Genomic DNA, 23,256 nt, shown 5'->3' on the forward strand with positions numbered 1-23,256 from the left:
GCAGAGAGGTGGTGCAGGCCGTGCCACTTTTTACACCTCTCTGCAACGCAGCTCTGTGGCGCTTACTGGAGGTACCTAGTGGGCTAGTTGGACCCTAGGGACCCTCAGGATTCAAATGAACTTAATCTCCCAACTAAAAACGGCCACAGGGCCTGTTTACACAGTGGTGAAGGGAGGGGACGGGGCATGAGGTGACGTGTTCAAACACGCCCTGTGTTGCGTTTTAAGAGGTAGTTTTAATCCCCTGCCCTATTATATACTAGGGGCTTACAGAGGAGGTCATGCTAATCACAGGGGGACCCCAACGCATAGTGTGCCCTAGTGTATGTAGGTGTTTTCACTGTATTCTGAGTGTCTTTTCACATAGCACTGGCTCTAGGACTGCTTAGGCAGACTCAGTTACCACCAGTATCCGTCTAAAAAAGTTGAGGGTACAGGATGATTTTGCAACAAGGCTTCTTTCTGCTCTTCTGTTTGTTCTTTCTGCACGTTATATGTCTTCCTGCACTTTTCTTCGTCTTTGAGGACTTCTGTTGCTTCTTTCTGCATTTGTTTTTTTTCTTTCTGTGTGTTTTTCCTTCTTTCTTTGCATGTCCTATCTCTGTAGGCATAGTTAGAAATTAGCATTTGAAAAACCTTTGAAATTCACTGAAAAAACCATAGGTTTCAGGCACGTTATAGCTAGGAATTAGCATTTAAAAAACCTTAGAAATTCACTGAAAAAACCATAGGTTTCAGGGGCGATATAGTTAGCTGGACTTTTCACTCGTACAAAACCATAGAAATTCCCCCGTTATAGTTAGTTCAGCTAACTATAACTCGCGCGCCCGCAATGCACTGCTGATGACGTCACTCATGACATGGTCAGTGACATCACTCATGACATCACTGATGACATCATCCTTGTGATAGAGTGGCAGACCTCTTCTCCCCCTAATATAACCTTTCATACACACATTAAAAAATAGAAATTAAAAATTTCAAAACAATGTACATACCAATACCAGTTACAACAACCTATTCAGTAATTGTAAGATCCACATACACATCCACTCATTCACCAACAGTCCTATACAGTCACTCATGCATGCACTCACTCATCATATGTATTCATACACCTATACATTCTGTTACACAATGCCACTCATCCATAAAGTTACTCACACACGTAGTCACTCATGCTAATAAAGAATCAAACATCCGTTTACCTGCATATTCAGTTATACACACACCACCACACTTACTTCTACAGAAACTTACACATACTTAGTCTTTTAAACAATCACTTATAGAAACACATACTTATTCATACAGGAACTCTTTCAATGTCCCACTCTCACATATACTCACTTATATACACCAATAGTCATATATACTAGTTTAAAACATATGTAGTTACTCATAGAGACACTATTGAGACAGTCATTCACTCACTAACACACCCATGCACACACTCATCCACCCATACAGTCCTGCACACATGCCGTCTTCAACACATACAAACAGTGAGTCACTCATTCATGCATCTATGCACTACGTAATACCCCCCACCGAACCATACAGATATCAGACACTCATACTGATACTCAAAAAATCAACTAATAACCTATATACTCAAAAAATCAACTAATAACCTATATAGACACTCATGTAGCTACTCACCAACCCATGCAGCCACTTATACACAAAGTGAGAGACTGATACAGATATTTACATATTTAAACATTACTCACTAAGATACACTTAATCAGTCAGTAATACAATCAATTTTTCAAAAACAAATCATCCATTTAGACATTTATATACCCATTTATTCTTCCATCGACCTTGAGATATACATGTATAAAACATATATAATTTTCAGAAAAACAAACATTCACTGGATGATGTCATCAGTGATGTCATTTGAGATGTCATCAGTGATGTCATGAGTGATGTCACTGACCATGTCATGAGTGATGTAATATGTGACGTCATCAGCAGTGCATTGCGGGAGCGCGAGTTATAGTTAGCTGAACTAACTATAACGGGGGAATTTCTGTGGTTTTGTACGAGTGAAAAGTCCAGCTAACTATATCGCCCCTGAAACCTATGGTTTTTTCAGTGAATTTCTAAGGTTTTTTAAATGCTAATTCTTAGCTATAACGGGCCTGAAACCTATGGTTTTTTCAGTGAATATATATATATATATATGTGTGTGTGTGTGTGTGTGTGTGTGTGTATAACCCCTCACAGGTCTTGTTCACATGATCTTTGCAGTGGTCAGTTACCCTTTTTATCAGACAAGGAAGAGGGACAACCACACACATACCACTTGTTTTTAAAGTCACAGTTCTGATATTCTTTGCTATTTTTTATGTCGCCAAATGAAATCACTATTTCTGAATAGTTCTCATCTTGAAATCGTATTTCCAAATGTTGTTGACGCATTATTTTTTCTCTTTCCTTTATCAGAGAAATCATCACAGCCGCAGTACATTGTTTCCTACAATAACCACAATCCTTTGCGATTTTCAGTGTGTGTTGGTTTTCCTCAAACTGCTCTTGTTTATTTCAAAGCGTTTTGTTGCACTCCCCAGAAACACATTAATTAAAACATTACTTTCATGCTTCCAAGGACAACATTTAAATTATGCAAATTATGTCTATACTTCAGTGCAACTTGCGAGGCACATTTAAAGTCACTGGCAACAAGTATACTCCTTTCTTTTAATGTTAGTCAGTCTTTCCCTAAAGCTCTGCGCTCGCCATAAAAATCCTTCAGCCTTAGATGTCAGAAAACGTGCCGGGAACGGTATCCCAGCAAACCCTGGCTGACTTCATGTTTTGTTCCAAACAAAGCTAAGTCCAAGCCTGGCACTGCAACACAACCCTCGGCATGGTTCCTTCTCCACGCATAAACCAATTACAAATGCAGTCGGCGGGCCTTGCATCCAATATCAATTCCATATGAAGTTTGACGCAAAGACACAGCCCTTCCAATGGCTCAGGGCTCACAATGCAGGCGTTACCGCATAGTACATGCACATGCGGCCTCTTGTGCATGTAATATCCGATGACGCCCGCATTGTGAGCCCTGACCCGTTTTGTGTTTCTTTCTTTTTCTTAGGTTTATTTTCAGTGTATCTTTCTCATGTTACCTCCCTTTTCCTACTTGTTTATCTTTATCATGCTGTTCTTTTTTTCTGTTCTTTCTCCTTGCTCTAACTTTCTGATTGCTTCACTGATTTACAAGCCCCTTTTTTCTGCCCATGATTTGCCCCATAGCTTTTTCTTCTCTCTATTGTCACTGTCTCTCTTTTATTTGTCTCATACTCTCTCTACTACCCTCCCATTTTTGCCTTTTCCCTCATACAGCTGTTTTATTTATGTGCTGTACCTCACTATGTATTGTTCTCTAATTCGGTCTTTTGCTCAGCTGTTTTTCTATATGTCCATGTCAATTTCTGACCCCTTTCACTGTTCTGATGTAAACCTTGATTACACCTTGCTACTTGTCTCTTCTTTGGTTGGTCCCTCTCCATTTGTTGCTTGCACAGTTCATTTATCTACCCATTTTCACTCTCCTAAAATTGGATCTATTTCTCAACACACTTACCTTTTTTCATCAACTCTGTCTTGAACAGCTCCTTTTGGAACTCCTTTTAGGTTAGTTTCACTCATTTCTTATTTTTTCTCCATATAAATTTGCCATAGATTTAGTGTTAAGTGATGCATCATAATAATGTCACGGTACATTCTTCATTAGAACCTTCTTACTCATGTTGTGTGGAAGGCCGCAGCATAAACAGTTTTTGTTCAGGATGTTGAGTGTTGCTTGTAATAGAGGATACTCACCATTCAAGGCCTACAATAAATTTGTAAAATTAAACTAATTTTTATTCTATGAATCATTTTGTGATATTTAGAGTATTATTTAACTTCTCAGATCACAGTTTTCACCAGTTGGCTTGCTCCCAACAAAAAAAAACTGTGACATTCAAGCAGATCTCAAATCCACAAACTTTCGGAATAGACAGCTTTAAATGTAAATTCATGTAGTTGAATATCACTCCAGCAGCCTGCTCAAACTTTGTGTTTCTGATTATTGCTCTTATCAACTATTGCAAATGAACAGACTTTGATTTTGTCTTACAGTTGAAGATATAACATCTCCAAAGGTGAGGTTTGTGATCTGGCTGAAACTGCAGCTAAGCAAATCAACAAAGAAGAAAAGGTGTGGATGCTATCTTTCACACGTCGACATGTGCTCTGAATTAAGTATGATATGACCTTCAAAAATCCAATGCTACCAAAGTTCAGCAGATGCTCTTTGACACACTTCCACCACTTTATCTGATGGCTTCTACCTCTGCAAAGATCGTTGCCTACAGATTGCTGCTTTTCCTTATCACTTTGCTAGTTGGAAATTCTGTTGTGGAAAAATGAAGCCATCACTAAGGCTGAGAATCATCAGGAATATGACCCCTTGGTAAGGAAATGCTATATTGTACAATGTAGAAAAAAATCGAGAAAGGATCATCTCTAATGACACCTTGTTTTATATATTCCAAGTAACCACAGTTCTGCGGTTTAATAGGTCTGTGAATAATTGCTGATACTATCACCCAAACGAAAGCTATCAAATGTATTATTCCAGAAGGCTCATGGGCTGTTAATCCTGCTGGGGACTGAACCAATGACTTCTATATCATGCATATATTTCAAGAGCTAGTGCTCAGCCCATTGGTAGGTTCAACTCACCCCCACGCTGTATTTGGGACATTCACTGAGTGACACAGAACTTTAAACTAATTAATTGCTGAGATCAGTGGATGTTTGGTATTTGATTTAATACAGCCTAAACATCTAAACTGTTGTGTTTACAGAGAATGAACCCGATTCATAAAGCCATTTTCATCAATTAGCGTGCATTTGTTACCACAAATGGCATGATTTGCGTCTGTCGGGACATACAGAAGGATTCTTAACAGCTGTAAATGATTTTACTGCTTGCTCTGAGAGCAGAAACCTAAAAACAGCACAAAAGAGGAAGAGTGGTCAAAATTAACACGATGTGCCTTGAAAAATTTCAGGTTGTGGATATTTACAAACATCAATATGACGCTTTCCTACCCTATCACTGTATGAGGTTCTTCTCCAGCAAAGGGCTGCAGTAACTTCTCTTCCGATATATAGGAAGTGGAACCAACCACTTCCAACCTTAGAGTTTTTGTTTGTGACTAACATAAAACATAAAAACCAAGGGGGCAAATCTGAAAGGGATTGTAGAGTATGCAAAGTAGAACTCTAGTAGTACTCTTTAAAGGACTGTTTCAACCCTTCATAAATTTACCCCAAAACATGGGATTAAAACAAGAAAAACAAAAATGTTTTACACAATTCATAAAAGTCCTTGCACTTAAATTTGCAATATATGGGGGGGTGATTAAAAAATGCAGGTAAGAGTCTATAAAGCAGTACTCTCGTAGTACTACTCCCTGTACTAATAAATGCTTTTGAGAATTGAATCCAATGTATTGTAGATCATGTTCAATTTTTGGAGTGTATGCACAAAAGCATGAGTATGGGAAGTGGCACTACAGTTTACATGCCTTTGCTAATCAGCCCTGAAACATTCAAATTCCTATTGGTAAAGGTGCAAAGAGGTAACAGTAATTTCTATTTTACAGAGTACTACTTTATGAATTCCAAATTTTATTTGTGAATGAGCCTCATATTTTTTGCAATACATTTTGTGATATAACAATTTGGAAATGAAAAGAAGTCCAGTGACTCCAGAGAGATTTTTAACAGTACATTTTTAAGCTTGTCAAAAGAGTTTGCCTAAATTGCTTACATTTATAATTGTATTAACCATCTGATTTTATCTCTACTTAGGTCAATCTATCGGTGGTGGGCATGGCTCTGCTTGATGGGATGCCTGACATCCGCAGGTGGGTAAAAAATGCTATTTCCGTAGATTTTGTAACTATGTAAAGAGATAAACTGGCAAACATATAAGATAAAAAGAGCCTGATTAAAAATTTGGTGGATAGGGTACTTACTGTCTCCCAACCCCTCTGTTTACCCCTCCACTAAGAGTCAGGTGGGCTGTTGTCTTTCCAATGGTGGTGCCCCCTTTGGCTTCAACATTTGAAAGCTTATTTCAACAGTTCAATGGAGTAGGGCAAATGGAGTAAGGACAAATGCTCACCAGTTCTGTTAAGAGCTGATGGTCTGATGCTTTTTTTCTGTCCATCATATTCAGGAAATATGGGTAGTCAAGGATAGAAAAAAAATAATGACCCCCATACAACCCGGGATAAAGCTCCTAGGGTGTGGAGGTCAATATTTATTTTTGTTTTTCACAAATAAACTTTTGCTTTAGAGGTTTGTTTATGAAAAATAAACAATTTAGTGAACGGCTGTAAAATAGACGGTGGCCAACACCAAACTTGTTGTGCCTTCAGAGGACCCTATGTTACTGTGGTTTCTCTAAAGGTACAGAGATCAGCACTGAATTTGGAGTGATCTCACAATTTGCCAGATAGTATTCTAGACGGGGTCCCCATCATGAGAAATGATATGCTGGCCACCAAACCATAAATCAGACCCAATGTTCTTTATTAGTTGGTATCCAATCTATTTAAAATTAAATTGATAAAGTAGATGTCTAAATATGAAAAAAATATAAAATCCAGAAGGGGATGGGCTTTGAGGAATGATATCACAGATGACAATCACAAGGTGCAGATCTGCAGTAACCCACATTCAGGGTTTTTGCCTAACACCACACCAACACACAGACAGACATATCATTACAGCAGCAATCACTGGGCCATTCAGGATTTCCACAGTTAAAATCTATCAATAGAACTAACGTAAAAGTGATGGTGAAGAGAGACCATACTTTTGATGTAAGCTGCGCCTGAGCTTGAACTAGGCCATAATCTTCTGACCAACATGGTTCACCTGGTTTCTGTAACAAATCCATTGGCTAATCCTTGGTAGCCTGATCATGAAGGAAGACTTACTTCAAACGAAAATATATGTAATATTGGTTCAACGGCTCCTTAAACAACAATGCATTTAATAGCCTAAATGTCTGAATAAAGTTGGTTAAAACTTAAAAATATTACAGCAAAAGTCAAGTCACACTTTAGTGAATATGGATAGAAAGTACAAAAATGAATGTTTTAAAATTGATTGAATTTGTTATAGAAATAACGACAGAGAAACAATCATTGGCAAAGCTACTAGATCTCACTATTTTTAGTTGATTGAAACTGTCTGTTGAACGTGAAACCTACATACACACATAAACACATATATACATGATTCACACATGGTGCTATTTATAAAAGTAACTTAAACTTGTGAGTAAGTTATACATTTTGGCCTTTACACTTCTGAGGAACCTTTTACAAGTGTAAAGATACTCAACTGAAACAGGTGGTGGCGCCTAATTTAATAATATAAGTTGCTACTGCCAAAAAGAAGCAATGGTAAGTCCAGCATCACACGTGGCCAACCAATGATACTGCAAAACCCAAACACTCTCCCATAGAGGAAGCTAGAACCGAGTCACAAGAAAAAAGGTTAAAAAAGGTTTAACCACAAGCACCCCCAAGGCCCAAAGAAGCATTTTTTTATTTATAAGAATTTGACGGGATTCGCGCTAGATGCGAGAATCAGGCTGAAAAAACTGAAAAAGAAATAAAGCGCGGGCTCCCGTGCTTCGTTTTAATAAGCCCCCAGGTGGGCCAGGTCTTGGGGGCAAAATGCAAAATATATGCAGAGGGCTGCGCGGGCCACCGCAGCACTGGGGACCGCCACCTCCTTGGGGCTTTATTAATTATGTGCGGAGGGGCACACAGCTCCCGCGCAGCCCCAGGGACTGGCACCTCCCTGGCGTGTGAAAAACAAATGCGTGGGGGCTCCACCCCCCACGCTGCCCTGGGGACTGCCACCTCCCCGGGGCTTCAATGTATATGAGGCAGGTAGCCTTAGGGGCCTCCCAAGCCCTGGGGACCGCCATCTCCCGGGGCTTACATTTAAATAAATAGCTGTGGGGAGGGGCTCCAACCCTCCACTGCCCCGGGGACCACCACCTCCCCGGGGCACTAATTAGGATAATGTGGGAGTCTGTTGCTGACCCAGAAACCACTACCTCCCTGGGGCTATGTAGATATTGGGAGGGGGCCACGCAGCCCCCCTCATGGAGCCCTCCTTGGCCCTGGGGACTGCCACCACACAGGGTTGGCTCCAGCAATGTCCCGGGGTGCCCACCATCTGGACATTGCAGTTTGCGATGACAGAGCGGGAGCACGGCTCTCACCCTGTCATTGCAAGCTATGCTTCGCTTCATTGAAGCGAGAGCAGAACACCTGCTCTCGCTTCCATGAAGTTAAGCAGATTGCTTTTGGACAAGGGGAGCTGCATTGGGACTCCCCCTGCAGTCCCCAACATGAGGGCTGGCCCTGGGGGATGGGGTACCCGGGTCCAGAAGGGGCCCGGGAGGGGAGCCACTCGGCCTCCTACCTTTTAATTGGTTTTTTTCTATTTTTTTAAATGGAAGGCCGGCCCTGGCGATGGGGTCCCCGGGGCCATAATTGTTCTGCGAAGGGGGGCCATGACCCCCTCCAAAATTAAAAATTAAAAATAACGGCTGGCCAGGCCCCGGAGGATGGGGTCCCCGGGCCAGAAGTGGCCCAGGGAAGGGGGACCACGCGGCCCCCTCCTGTAATAAAAAGAAAACATGGCCAGGCCCCGGGGGATGGGGTCTCAGAGCCAGAAGTGGCCCAGGGAAGGGGGACCACGTGACCCCCTCCCGTATTTAAAAAAAACATGGCCAGACCCTGGGGGATGGGGTCCCCGGGGCCCATAGTGGCCCAGGGAGAGGGGCAACACGGCCCTCCTTCCCCTTTTATTTTTTAAATGGGTCAGACCCTGGGGGATGGGGTCCCAAGGGCCCACAAAATATAAAGAGAAGGGGGCAACATAGCCCCTTTTCTAACTAACCAAATAAAGAAGGCCCCCTCCCCTCCCTGCACCACTCTGCAAACGAGCCTCCTGGCAAATTCTAAGTTGGATGATTAAGTCCCCTTGAATACTGAGGGTCCCTGGGGGCTACCTAGCCTACCAGGTACCTCCAGTAAGCCCCACACAGTGGGATTGCTGAGAGGTAATCCGAGGCCATGTCCCTTTTTACACCACTCTGCAAACGTGCCTCTTGGTGCCCTGTTGGTTAGACGATGAGGTCTTCTTGTGTCCTGAGGAACTCAGTACTAAAGTGGACTTCATCCCCCGAGCAGCAGTGCGACAGGAGGCGCGTTTGCATAGTGGTCTAAAATGGGGGAATGGCCTCGGACCACTCTCAGCAATCCAGCTGTGTGGGGCTTACTGCAACCCTCTTCACTCTTTCTGCACCTCTGTTCCTTCCTTCTTTACTTCTTCTGTTTCTTTCTGCAGCTCTCTTGCTTCTTTCTGAACCCCCTTAGCTCTTTCTCCACCCATCCACCCTCTTTCTGCACCCCTGTTGCCTCTTTCTGCACCTCTGTTCTTTCTTTCTGCACTTCTTTTGTTTCTTTCTGCATATCTCTTGCTTCTTTGTGTACCCCACAGGCCTCTTTTTGCACCCCTCTTCCCTCTTTTTGCACCCTTCTTGCCTTTTCTGCACCTCTGTTGCTTATTTCTGTACTCCTCTTGCTTCTTTCTGCACTCCTCGTGCCTCTTTCACACCCCTCTTCCCTTGTTGTGCACCCCTATTGCCGTTCTCTGCACCTTGGTTCCTTCTTTCTGCATTTCTTTTCTTTCTTTCTTCACCTCTCGCTTCTTTCTGCACCCCTTTTGACTCTTTCTGCACCCCTCCTGCCTCTTTCTGCACCTCTGTTCCTTCTTTCTGCAGTTCTTTTGTTTCTTTCTACAGCTCTCATGCTTCTTTCTGTACCCTTTGCCTCTTTCTCCACCCGCTTCCCTCTTTCTGCACTCCTGTTGCTTCTTTCTGCACTCCTCTTGCTTCTTTCTGCCCCTCTGTTGCTTATTTCTGTACTCCTATTGCTTCTTTCTGCACTCCTCGTCCCTCTTTCACTCCCCTCTTCCCTCATTGTGCCCCCTTTTGCCTCTTTTTGCACCTCTGTTGCTTCTTTCTGCACTCCTCTTGCTTCTTTCTGCACCTCTGTTGCTTATTTTTGTACTACTCTTGCTTCTTTCTGCACTCCTTGTGCCTCTTTCACACCCCTCTTCCCTCATTGTGCACCCCTCTTGCCTTTTTCTGTACCTTGGCTCCTTCTTTCTGCATTTCTTTTCTTTCTTACTTCGCCTCTTGCTTCTTTCTGCACCCCTTTTGACTCTTTCTGCACCCCTCCTGCCTCTTTTTGCACCTCTGTTCCTTCTTTCTGCACTTATTTTGTTTCTTGCTGCCCATCTCCTGCTTCTTTCGGCCCCCTTGTGCCTCTTTCTGCACCCCTCTTCCCTCTTTCTGCACTACGCTTGCTTCTTTCTGCACCTCTTTTGTTTCTCTCTGCACCACTGTTGCTTCTTTCTGCACACCTCTTGCCACTTTCTTCACGCCTCTTCCCCCTTTTCATCTCTGTTGCTTCTTTCTGCATTTCTCTTGCTGATTTCTGAACCTCTCTTCCTTCTTTCTGCACCCCTCGTGCCTCTTTCTGCACTCCTCTCCCCTTTTTCTGCACCCCTCTTGCCTCTTTCTGCACCTCTGTTCCTTCTTCCTGTACTTCTTTTGTTTCTTTCTGCACGTCTCTTGCATCTTTCTGTACTCCTCATGCCTCTTTCTGCACCCCTCTTACCTCTTTTTGCATCCCTCTTCCCTCTTTTTGCACCTCTGTTGCTTCTTTCTGCACCCCTCTTGCTTCTTTCTACACCTCTCTTGCTTCTTTCTGCACCACTCTTGCTTCCTTCTGCACCCCTCTTCCCTCTTTCAGTGCTGCTATTGCCTCTTTCTGCATCTCTGTTACTTCTTTCTGCACGTTGTTTGTTTCTTTCTGCATCTCTCTGGCTTCTTTCTGCACCCCTCTTGCTTCTTTCTGTAGCCCTTTTGCCTCTTTCACATCTTCTTTCCTATTTCTGCTCCCCTCTTGCCTCTTTCGGCTCCCTCTTGCCTCTTTCTGCACCTCTGTTCCTTCTATCTGCACTTCTTTTGTTTATTTCTGCAACTCTCTTGCTCATTCATGTATCCCTCTTGCCTCTTTCTCCACCCCAGTTCCCCTTTCTGCATCTCTGTTGCTTCTTTCTCTACTTCTCTTGCTTCTTTCTGCACTTCCCTCGCTTCTTTCTACATCCCCCATGCCTCTTTCTGAACCCCTCTTCCCTCTTTCTGCACTCCTCTTTCTGCACCTGTTACTTCTTTCTGCCCTTTTTTTGTTTCTTTCTGCTCCTCTCCTGCTTCTTTCTGTACCTCTCTTGCCTCTTTCACCACCCCTCTTCCTACTTTTTTTCATCTCTGTTGCTTCTTACTGCACTTCGCTTGCCTCTTTCTCCGCCCCTCATCCTTCTTTCTGCACCTCTGTTGCTTCTTTCTGCACTTCTCTTGCTTATTTCTGCACCTCTCTTGCTTCTTTCTGCACCCAGTGTGCCTCTTTCTGTACCCCTCTTCCCTCTTTCTGTACCCCTCTTGCCTCTTTATGCACCTTTGTCCCTTCTTTCTGCACTTCTTTTGTTTCTTTCTGCACATCTCTTGCTTCTTTCTGTACTTCTCTCGCCTCTTTCTGTATTCAAATGGGAAGTGCAAGCTGTCAAGTTTGAAGTTCTGCGTGTTCTTGTGACTGAGGTATATGTCTACTAGTATATGTATTCTCACATGTGTTATGCATCTAAAGATGGTAACCTATAAAGTGGGTAGCTTCTTCTATAGGTGGTTAAATGTTCTCAGTTCTGCTCTGTCATTCAGTTGCACAGTCAGGCATTTCTTATGTATAAAGGTGTTATAGAGCCCCTCAAATATACTATTGAATATCCATGTGCCCTGTATTATGAGCAGACAGAAATACATACACCTTTTTGTACACATGTTTGCAAAGTATACCGTTTGAAACACAGGCATTCAAGTATTTCTATGTTTATTTTTATGTAACCTGCTAGTCTGTAAAAGCAGAGACACGCATGCATATCTTCACAAACTTGGTCAGACTTACAATAGTGATATGCTCTAGGATTGCTGTTTTATATTTGGTAGGTACTCCTACAATTCTGAGTAGTCGACTAATATTGAACCTTCAAGAAAAAAAGGGAGGTTTAAGACATCTAGGGAGAAGGATTAGTGATTAGGCTACTTTGTATGAGTCTGTTGTAATTAGGCCTCTCTCTGAACCTTTGTTGGTCCTTTCTGCACTTCGGTTGCTTCTTTCTGCACCTTTCTCCCTCTTTCTGCACAGTTCCTACCTATGTACGCATATTTAGAAATTAGCATTTAAAAAACCTTAGAAATTCTCTGAAAAAAACATAGGTTTCAGGGATGTTATAGTTAGAAATTAGCATTAATAAAACCTTACAAATTAACTGAAAAAAACACAGGTTTCAGGGACGTGATAGTTGGTTGGACATTTCACTGGTACAAAACCAGAGAAATTTGGCTGTTATAGTTAGTTAAGATAACTATAACTCGCGTCCCCACAATGCACTGCTAATGACGTCACATATTACATCACTCATGACATGGTCAGTGACATCACTGATGACATCTCAAATGATATCACTGATGTCATCATCCACTTAATACCTCCTCACACTCTAATATAACCTTTGATACACCCATTCTAAAACACAGACTACCATTTTTGAAACCATAGACACACCAATACCAGTTACTTCGTACCCACTCACTGATTCCTAGGTCTACACACACATCCACTCATTCACCCATACATTCACTCATACATGCAGTCACTCATCAATACTGTACTATCATATGCATTCATACACCTATGCAGACACTCACACACTGCCACTCACCCATAGAGTTATTCACACACATAGTCAGACATGGAAATAATCAATCACACTCCCATGTACTCACCTATACAGTTATACACACACCACCTAATTTATTCATACAGATACTAACACATACTTACTCTCTTATAAAATCACTGACACAAGCACACACTCATCCATACAGCACTCTCCCAATTACTCACTCTCAAATATAGTAATTTTTATAGTCCAACACTAACGTATACTACCTTTCACATATGTAGTTACTCACACATGTACTGAGACATCCATTCACTAATCAACACACACATATTCACACTCACCCACCCATACAGCCCTCCACAGATACACTCTTTAACCCATACACGCAGTGAATCCCACTCATACACCTATGCACAGAGTCACAAACCCCCACCCACCCACACAGATACTCAGGCACCCATACAAATACTCAGACAACAAATCAATAACCCATATAGACAATCATGTAGCTACTCACCAACCCATGCAGCCACCTACACACCAACTGATAGACTGATACAGACATTCACACAGTTTAGTCACTACCCCATGCATTCAGTAAGACATGTTTAATCACTCACTTATACAGTCAGTCACACACCTACTAAATCATCCATTCAGACACTCATACACCCACTCATTCTTCAATACACCTTGGCATATATATATATATGTATATTACCTACTGGCGGTCGCCAGTAGGTAGTTATAGTTAGGACCACGTTTCCATAGGAAATCCGCAACATTCTATTTTGAATAACTTTGGCGCCGGTCAACGAATCCTCGCGAATTTTTCAAAATAGGTGGGGCGCTATGCTCCGCTCCTACCCTGAAAGTCTCGGGGTGATTCGTCAAGCGGGGGCTGAGATAAAAGGGGGGTCCCAAAACGCGTTTTTCCCATGCATTTTTCCATAGGACCTTTAGACAGGGCTACAGCCCGAACGGCTGAACAGAATTTAATGAAATTTGGCAGAGAGGTAGTCCCCAGGTCAAGGAAGTGCCTTTTGTAGGTTTGGTGTAAATCTGTTCAGTAGATTCTGAGAAAATAGCCTTTAAATCAATATATATATCTGAGCCAGCTTACGGTGCGCTTACGGTACGCATACCGTACGCGCACGGTGGCGTGCGCGAGCGCGATTCTGATTGGCTCTTAGATCTTAGTAAACATTCGAATCGGTCGAAACCAGGAAGCGGCGGCCGCCATTTTCTCTCTCGCTTCCTGAGTTGGGCAGCAAAAACGAACCCCAAAAATGTGTAAAGAGGCAGTTTCATGAGATCCTAACCACCCAGCATTGATACAGGGGTCCCCAAATAACCCCCAATGCCAAAACATTTTTTTTTTTTTTTTTCGGAAAATTGCCGATTACGCTTACCGTACGCGTACGGTAAAAATTTGTAAAAAAAAAAAAATTATCAACATTCTCCCCACCATATCACTGCTACGAAGTTCACAAAGAATACATTTCACAAAGATGCGCAAAATATGTCCCCCATGTGCGCACGGTGCGCGAAGCGCATCGTGCGTACATGGCCCATCCCGCCTAACGTGGGCACGCGGTGCGCGCAGCGCACCGCGTGACCACTGTGCGTGCACGGCACTAACTGCGTAAAGTGGGCGCGCGGTGCGCTTCGCGCACCGCGTGCTCACTGTGCGCGCACGGTGCGCGCACGGAACGAACTGCGTTAACTGGGCGCGCACGCCACGAATGGCGTAAAGTAACTTAGCATTTAAAAAACCTTGCAAATTCACTGAAAAAACCATAGGTTTCACACATGTTATAGTTAGCTGGACATTTTACTGATAAAAAACCAATGAAATTCCCCCGTTATAGTTACTGCAGGCAACTATAACTCACGCGACCGCAATCTTCTGCTGATGACATATGTGTCTTTATGAAAAAAAAATATTTGTAATATATGTAAAGCTAAAATTTAATGGAAGAAGACATGGGCAAATAAGTGTCTAAATACAGTATTAGCATCAGCAGAGGATTGCGGTCGCGTGAGTTATAGTTGCCTGCAGTAACTATAACGGGGGAATTTCATTGGTTTTTTATCAGTAAAATGTCCAGCTAACTATAACATGTGTGAAACCTATGGTTTTTTCAGTGAATATATATATATATATGTATATATATATATATTATCTACTGGCGGTCGCCAGTAGATAGTTATAGTTAGGACCATGTTTCCATAGGAAATCTCAAAATTCTATTTTGAATAACTTTGGCGCCGGTTGACGAATCCTCGCGAAATTTTCAAAACTAATGGGGCGCTCCGTTCAGCTCCTACCCTGAAAGTCTCGGGGTGAATCGTCAAGCGGGGGCTGAGAAAAAAGGGGGGTCCCAAAACGCATTTTCCCCATGCATTTTCCCATAGGACCTTTAGACACAGCTACAGCCCGAACGGCTGAACAGAATTACTTGAAATTTGGCAGGGAGGTAGCCATAAGGCCAAGGAAGTGCCATTTGCAGGTCTGGTGTAAATCTGTTCAGTATTTCCTGAGAAAATAGCATTTAAAAGCATATCAATATCTATACGCGCGCAGCGTGCGCGCACAGAGCAAGCCCTGAGCGCGCACCCTGCCGTGCGCGAGCGTAATTCTGATTGGTTGTTACATGTTAGTAAACATTCGAATCGGTCGAAATCAGGAAGTGTCTGCCGCCATTTTGTCTGTCACACTAAAAAGGAAAGGTGGAGACCGTGAAAAGGGGGCAGGGTAGGGAGTTCTAGACCCCCTAGCCATTGTCAGGGGGGCACAGTAGGACCACGAAGGGCAAAAAAAAAGATTTACATTTTTAAAAAAACATCGCGAAGTGCGCGCACTCTACGCGTACCCAAAAAAACCTTTAAAACATCACGACGTGCGCGCACCCAGCGCGCACTCGAAAAAAACCATTAAAAAAAATAGAAATAAAAATCACGTTTAAGTGTTTAGATATTAGGTGGCTCTAAAAAGAGCCCTTGTGTTCATTGAGTGTTTTTCGGTACCTACAAGTAAGTACCGATGCAGAGTCTAAAGTTCAAGAGGAAGACTCTGTTCCCTTCATCATTGAAATGTACACCGTCTCCTCTATAAATGTCTTGCATGTTGTAACGCAAGTTGTTGTGGTATATAGAACCCATACCATAGTCTCTGAGGAAAGCAGAAACAGACTTATTGACGTGCTTTCTTGCTTTGTCAATCTGTGGACAAAATTGGTTGGACCAGTTCCACTTTTGCCTTTGGCATATGTTAGAATATACAAAGGCAGATTGAGGAAAAAGCGACATCAATTGCACAAAGGTGTCCTTAATAAGCATTTCCAGACCTACCCCAGTTAAAGTGCCTAGGTCATTTCCACCACAGTGCACAATAATAAGGTTAGGCTGTGGGAGATGTAGAAAGGTTTTCACCAAAGGCATTAATTGGTGCCACTTTAACCCTCTCTGACCAATCCATTTAATGTCTACATTTGGCAAAGCAAGGTCTCTCACCATACCTCTTCTTTCTGCAAATTTTTCACTCCAGAAGACATAGCTATGACCTACAATCCACACTGTGAACATCTTTCAAGGAGATCTGGGTGCACTCAGAAGGTGTCTTTCAGTAGAATGGCATTATGAAAAGAAACACAGTTGAAAAATGGAGGCATACATACTTTTTTTTGATAAAAAGAACTCATTGGCTGATTCAAACCATTTTACAGTTAAACCTAGGCTGTATGTTTAAATTTTTAAAAGCATGTTTTGGATTGGTACAGAAAAATGTGTTCCCACTGAACATTACTTTGGATTTGCTGTTAGGTTTGAAAAGTCAAGCACTCTTGCTCTTTTGATTTGAAACAATGTCTGCTGAACTTCTGACCTCTCTGCTTACACCTGTGTTCCATGAGCTGTTGCTATGGTAGCAGGCAGAAGTCATGTTGGGGGAAGGGATGATTTGCAAAGGGGTTGAAAGTTGCAACCAATAGAAATGTGTGATTCCATTTGAAAAAATGTGGGAAGGACTGTGATTTTACATTAACATGTATATGTGGGAAAAAAGAGAGGGAAAAATTGCCATTTACTGGTTGTGGAGAGAGGAGAGAGGTGTACAGCTCTGAGATTCTGGCTCTGATAATCTGCTGTTTGAGTCCCACATTTCTTTCTCAACTAATTCATTTTAAAGGTGAGTTATGAGTTTGAGAGGGGAAGTATGTGGTGTATTTTGATATAAATAATAGAATTGTCATTCTTGTTTTAAAGTTGTGTTTTACATTTTGTGATTTAGGAGAAATTTAACTGTCTTGAACTAGTAAGATATTATGGAGTATGTCTTCACTGTAAATTAAGGTGTAGTGGTATTAGTGAGGAATATTGTTTTGTGACTAGAATTACATCATGAGTCTGTCTGCACACAGGATTTGTTGACAGAGATTTAATTTGTGTTGCTTTTGTTCTGTTAGCCTTGCACTCGCAGAAAAGGGGTAGTTTTTTATCTTAAAGTGTGATGGTTAGCATTCAGCAGAAATCATTTACTGATCAGTGAGAGGCAAATGCAAACACATTTGAAAATAGTATGGTACATTTTCCTACCACTTTAAAAGTTGTGTTTTACATTTTATGTTAAGGAAGATATTTAAGTGGCTTGAACATGTTATATATTATGGATTATGTCTTCATTATAAGTTAATGTGTACTGGTATCACTCAGGAATACTGTTTTCTACCTAGAATCATACCATGAGACAGTGAGCATATAGGAAATGTAAACAGAGATTTCATTCCGGTTGGTCTTGCTCTATTACCCTTGCACTCGCAGGAAAGGGGCAGCTTGTTTTTTGTAACACTATAGTCTAATCAGTCACCCTCTAACACATGCTCATGGACTTAAGGAGCTGTTAGGACATGTGCTCCTTTGTGCTTGTCTAAACTAGAAGGAACATGTGTCAGTCTGTTACAGTAATTATCACTTGCTCTACCCCAGTAGTAAATGTGCTTTCAAATTGCCAAAGGGAATATTGCTTTCTGCCTAGAATGAGACCATGGGCCCGATTCACAGAACTAACTTAAGACAAAATCCTAAACTTACTACCATTTTGGTATTCACAGAAGGCACTTACTCATTTTGGTATTCACAGAAGGCACTTACTCATTTCGGTATTCACAGAAGTTAGGAGTCCTAACTTTAGGACTCCTAAATGCCTTCTGTGAATACCGAAAGTCTTAAAATTAGGATTTTTCTCAGTTTAGTAGTAGTATAGTTAGGACTCCTAACTTTAGGACTCCTAAATGCCTTCTGTGAATACCGAAAGTCCTAAAATTAGGATTTTTCTCAATTTAGTAGTCCTAAATTTAGGACTCCTAACTTTCGGACTCCTAAATGCCTTCTGTGAATACCGAAAGCCTTCAAATTAGGATTTTTCTCAGTTTAGTAGTAGTATGTATGTATTAGTCAGCTCTGTGTGCTGTTTCAGATAGCAGTGTGTAACGCAAACAGATTCTAAATCACCAAGGCTCATTTCCTTTGCTCTAGTCTAATCAGTCACCCTCTAACACATGGTCATGGTCTCAAGGAGCTGTTAGGACATGTGCTCCTTTCTGCCTGTCTAAACTAGAAGGATCATGTGTCAGGCTGTTACAGTAATTATCACTTACTCTACCCCAGTAGTAAATGTGCTTTCAAATTGCCAAAGGAAATATCGCTTTCTGCCTAGAATCAGACCATGAGTCTGTGTGCACACAGGAATTGTTGTCAGCGTTTTAATTTGTGTTGCTGTTGTTCTGTAAAACTTGCACATTCAGGAAAGGCCCAGCTTGTTTTCTTCCAATGTGTTGGTTAGCACTCAGCAGAAATCAGTATCTCAAAAATGTGAGGCAAATGCAAACACGTTTGAAAATAGCATGGTAGAGTTTTCATCAATTCTTGCAATGGCTGAGGTGGTTCCTACATGTTGAAAACTCCAATTAACCCGTACCACACATGTACTCTTACACACATGTCTGTACTCTTCATGCAGTTGTGGGAGTCTCCATGCAGATCTCTCTTGCAGCTGACAGTACACAGTCTCCAGAAACACACTCTTTGCACACACGCAGCAGCTTCTCCTACACTCCCATGCGTAATAGTCAGCTCAGTGTGGTGTTTCAGATAGCAGTGTGTAACGCAAACAGATTCAACGTCACCAAGGCTCATTTCCTTTGCTCTAGTCTAATCAGTCACCCTCTAACACATGGTCATGGTCTCAAGGAGCTGTTAGGACATGTGCTCCTTTCTGCCTGTCTAAACTAGAAGGAACATGTGTCAGGCTGTTACAGTAATTATCACTTGCTCTACCCCAGTAGTAAATGTGCTTTTAAATTGCCAAAGGAAATATCGCTTTCTGCCTAGAATCAGACCATGAGTCTGTGTGCACACAGGAATTGTTGTCAGCGTTTTAATTTGTGTTGCTGTTGTTCTGTAAAACTTGCACATTCAGGAAAAGCCCAGCTTGTTTTCTTCCAATGTGTTGGTTAGCACTCAGCAGAAATCAGTATCTCAAAAATGTTGGGCAAATGCAAACACATTTGAAAATAGCATGGTAGAGTTTTCATCAATTCTTGCAATGGCTGAGGTGGTTCCTACATGTTGAAAACTCCAATTAACCCTTATCACACATGTACTCTTACACACATGTCTGTATTCTTCATGCAGTTGTTGGAGTATCCATGCAGATCTCTCTTGCAGCTGACAATACACTGTCTCCAGAAACACACTCTTTGCACACACACAGCAGCTTCTGCTACACTCCCATGTGTAATAGTCAGCTCAGTGTGGTGTTTCAGATAGCAGTGTGTAACGCAAACAGATTCTAAATCACCAAGGCTCACTTCCTTTGCTCTAGTCTAATCAGTCACCCTCTAACACATGGTCATGGTCTCAAGGAGCTGTTAGGACATGTGCTCTTTTCTGCCTGTCTAAACTAGAAGGAACATGTGTCAGGCTGTTACAGTAATGATCACTTGGTCTACCCCAGTAGTAAATGTGCTTTCAAATTGCCAAAAGAAATATCGCTTTCTGCCTAGAATCAGACCATGAGTCTGTGTGCACACAGGAATTGTTGTCAGAGATTTCATTGATGTTTCTTCTATTTTGTAAGAGTTTGACTCGTAGGAAAGGATCAGCTCATGTGACAGGATTTGAAAAGTTTTTAAAAAGAAAATGTAATGAATTTTAATTACATAAAGGTATTTTTTTTTAGTTTTTTGCAGGTATTGGTGAGCAACAGTGAAAAAATATAAAGATGCCTATAAAGTCAAGAAAAAGAAAAGAAAAGAAACAACAACTATATTTGAAGACGACTGATAAAAAAAAATAGGAGGCGAAGCACGTGTTGGAAAACAGAAAAAGTCTTCTGGTAAGCAAACTAAAGAATTTTTAAAAAATATCTTAAAAAAAAAAAAATGATCGAAAGATACATTCAAACAGTGTTACAAGTACAAAACTACAACAGAGTCGACAGCAAAAACTAAATGCTAATATAGACTCAGAAGTTAGGAAGAGTGACTTAACACGGAAAATAGATTTTAAAAACATTCGTCGAAAAATGTTTCAGAGAAGAGTGATGTTAAATTTGCTGAAGGATGTGAAAAAATATAATAAAAAAACAAAATTTTATAAGAAAAAGTAATTTATTTAAAGTATTGCTACCAAGGCATTAGAAATAAAAAAAAAATATATTAATTTTAATTTTGAACAGGATGCGTAGATTAGATAAATTAGTGAATGCAATGAAGTCACAAAGCAAAAGGAAAAGAGAAGTAAAAAAAAAACTTTTGTAAAGTGTTCTTAGGAGAATGGAAACATAGTTCAAGTACTGAACCATTTTTTAATGAAGAGAGTTATCTTCAAAGTAATAGTTTGTTGCATGCAGTTGACACCAATGGCAGAGCTTAGGAAGTTAAGGATGGTTGTGTAATGGAAAAGGAGAAAATGGTTCCAAGAAATGAGGAACAAGTGATGGCTGATGAGGTTATGGGAAGACGTCCTAAAGCCCCAGTGTACACTTGGAATTGTAGTAGTATTTGTACTGTGCGTCAGGAATCTATTGATAAATTGCATGACTTTCTAAGAGAATATAGTAAAAAGAGTGTTAAACAGAAAATTAAGGTGCTTCAAAGACTAGATCCATGCAGAGTGAGAGAATACTGGTTTGCAAGGACATTCTCTGGCTTGTCTATCTAGGAAAGTGTGTCAAAGTGTTTTTCACCATTTTAGGATGCTGGCTGTTCATCATACTGAAATGAGAAAGTTTGTGAGAACATTGTATTTTGCTAAAAGTCCAGCACTAAAGTTAAATGAGTTGAATAATGCTCTGTTCCGTGGATCTGTATCAGATTTAGTGAAGGTTACTGATGAGATTCAGTTTTGTTACTTTGGTCCAGAACAAGAAAGTGCAGAAAATGACACAGTTATTGATGAAAATGTGGAAGAGAATGTAGAACTCACTGTTAGTAAAAATTTTGATGATGAAATGACAAAATTTGCTATCATCTCTAATGAAAGACCAAATATTACTTGTAAATGTTGCCGGAGAAGCCATTACAAAAATCAAACAAGGAATGTTGATCTGTATAAAAAAAGTGAAAATGAAGATAATTATAAGTGGAAAGATTTTGCCACATATATATTTCTGGAAAATTGTTTTGATTTGGGTGAAGATCAGCGTATTTGTAAATACTGTTATAACAAGTTAGAAGAAAATAGAATGCCAGCTAGAGCTGTACATAATAATTTAGAATTGGTTGATATTCCTCCAGAACTTTCTGATTTAAATACGTATGAGTCTATACTCATTCAATGTGTCCATCCGTTTCAGACCATAGTGCGTATGGAGCCAAAAACTGGTAAATTACCTCCTTCGGATTTACAAAGAGGTTTAAAAGGAAGAGTTGTCTAATTGCCATTGGATTTGAAAAAAAATATGGAAACAATTGATGCAGATACTTTGGAAACTGAACCATTAGTTATTCTGGTTAATGGTGTACCTACGAAGAATAAGAAAATTTGGCAGGAGCTGGTGGATGTACGAAAAGTACAAAGAGAAAATTTGTATTTGAAAAATAATAATAAATGGTATGAAGCCATTTATATGGATGAAGATGAAGAAGAAATACTAGAAGACACAGGAATACCAACTGGGCAACTTGAAAAAGTGGATAAGTCAAAAGAAGAAGAAATTTATGAACATTTCAGCATATATCCTCTACATTCTAAAGAAGTTATGGGAAACGCTATTGATCTGTTTTAGATAAAGAAAGCACAAGGAACTCCCGTGAGTGTATGGGAGGAGAGCTTGGAAGCTCGTTGTTTTCCCCAGCTGTTTCCTACAGGAAAAGGAGGACGATATGATGAACGTCCAGTACAGATTCCTGCTTCTGAGTATCGGACTACAAGACTATATGCAGAAGATCCGAGATTTCGTCAAAGTATTCCTTATTTGTTCCATCTTTTATTTGAAAGTGACTTGTCAGCACTATCTTATGCAGTAAATCACATTTTGAAAACTGGAGTACATCTACGTAATGTGACTGCAAAGGATTTTATGAACAGAGCGAGATGATCATTTGGAATCTCAATTGATCAATTTGATGGCTTGTCAGCGTGGGACGAATGAATATTGGTACGCCATGGAGAATTGAAATGTATGTTACGGAATTTAGGAACTCCTACATGGTTCCTTACCCTAAGCTGTGCTGAGTACGCTTGGGATGATCTTCTGGATTTTCTTCGAGAGGCAAATTCAAATATTGAAAACATCCAATACAAGACAATAGGAGAATTGTGCTCATTGGATCCGGTTAATGTTTGCAGATATTTCAATCATAGATTTGAGGCTATGATGTCCTTCATCTGCAATAAAATAAATCCACCTCTTGGAGAAGTTGTGGATTTCTTTTGGAGAAAAGAGTACCAAGCCAGAGGTGCTCCTCATATTCATATGCTGTTGTGGATCAAGGATGCTCCAAAATTTGGAACAGATTCTGATGATGCAGTTTTAAGTTTCATCGAAGGACATGCAACATGTGCTATACCTAAAAGCACAGAAGAGAAAAATTTAAAAGAGCAAGTTTTACGTTTCCAAAGTCATCGGTGTGGAAAATACTGTCAACGGAAGTACAAGAGTAAAGATAAATTCTACATAAAATGTCGATTTGGATTTCCACGACCTGTTCTTTCAAAAGGAACAGTTTTATGTCAGCTGTGCGACATACCATTACAAGAAAATCGCCTAAAAATACCTACAACCTAAGAAGGAAAGAAGAGTAAAAATATATAAATGACTACAACCCAGTCATTTTA

General features: G+C 40.9%; 1 protein-coding gene across 1 annotated transcript in view; it reads left to right on the forward strand.

Moving 5' to 3' along the window:
• LOC146821707 (uncharacterized) overlaps positions 1 to 23,256 on the forward strand; it is an 857,433-nt gene that overhangs the window by 153,882 nt on the left and 680,295 nt on the right. The window contains exons 2-3 of the mRNA XM_085612743.1: positions 4,138 to 4,471; positions 5,881 to 5,936. Coding sequence (XP_085468869.1) covers positions 4,425 to 4,471; positions 5,881 to 5,936 — 103 coding nt within the window. The 5' untranslated portion in view covers positions 4,138 to 4,424. The remainder of the gene's footprint in view (positions 1 to 4,137; positions 4,472 to 5,880; positions 5,937 to 23,256) is intronic.

Source organism: Triturus cristatus, chromosome 6, assembly GCF_964204655.1.
Source record: "Triturus cristatus chromosome 6, aTriCri1.1, whole genome shotgun sequence".
NCBI classification, from domain to species: domain Eukaryota; kingdom Metazoa; phylum Chordata; class Amphibia; order Caudata; family Salamandridae; genus Triturus; species Triturus cristatus.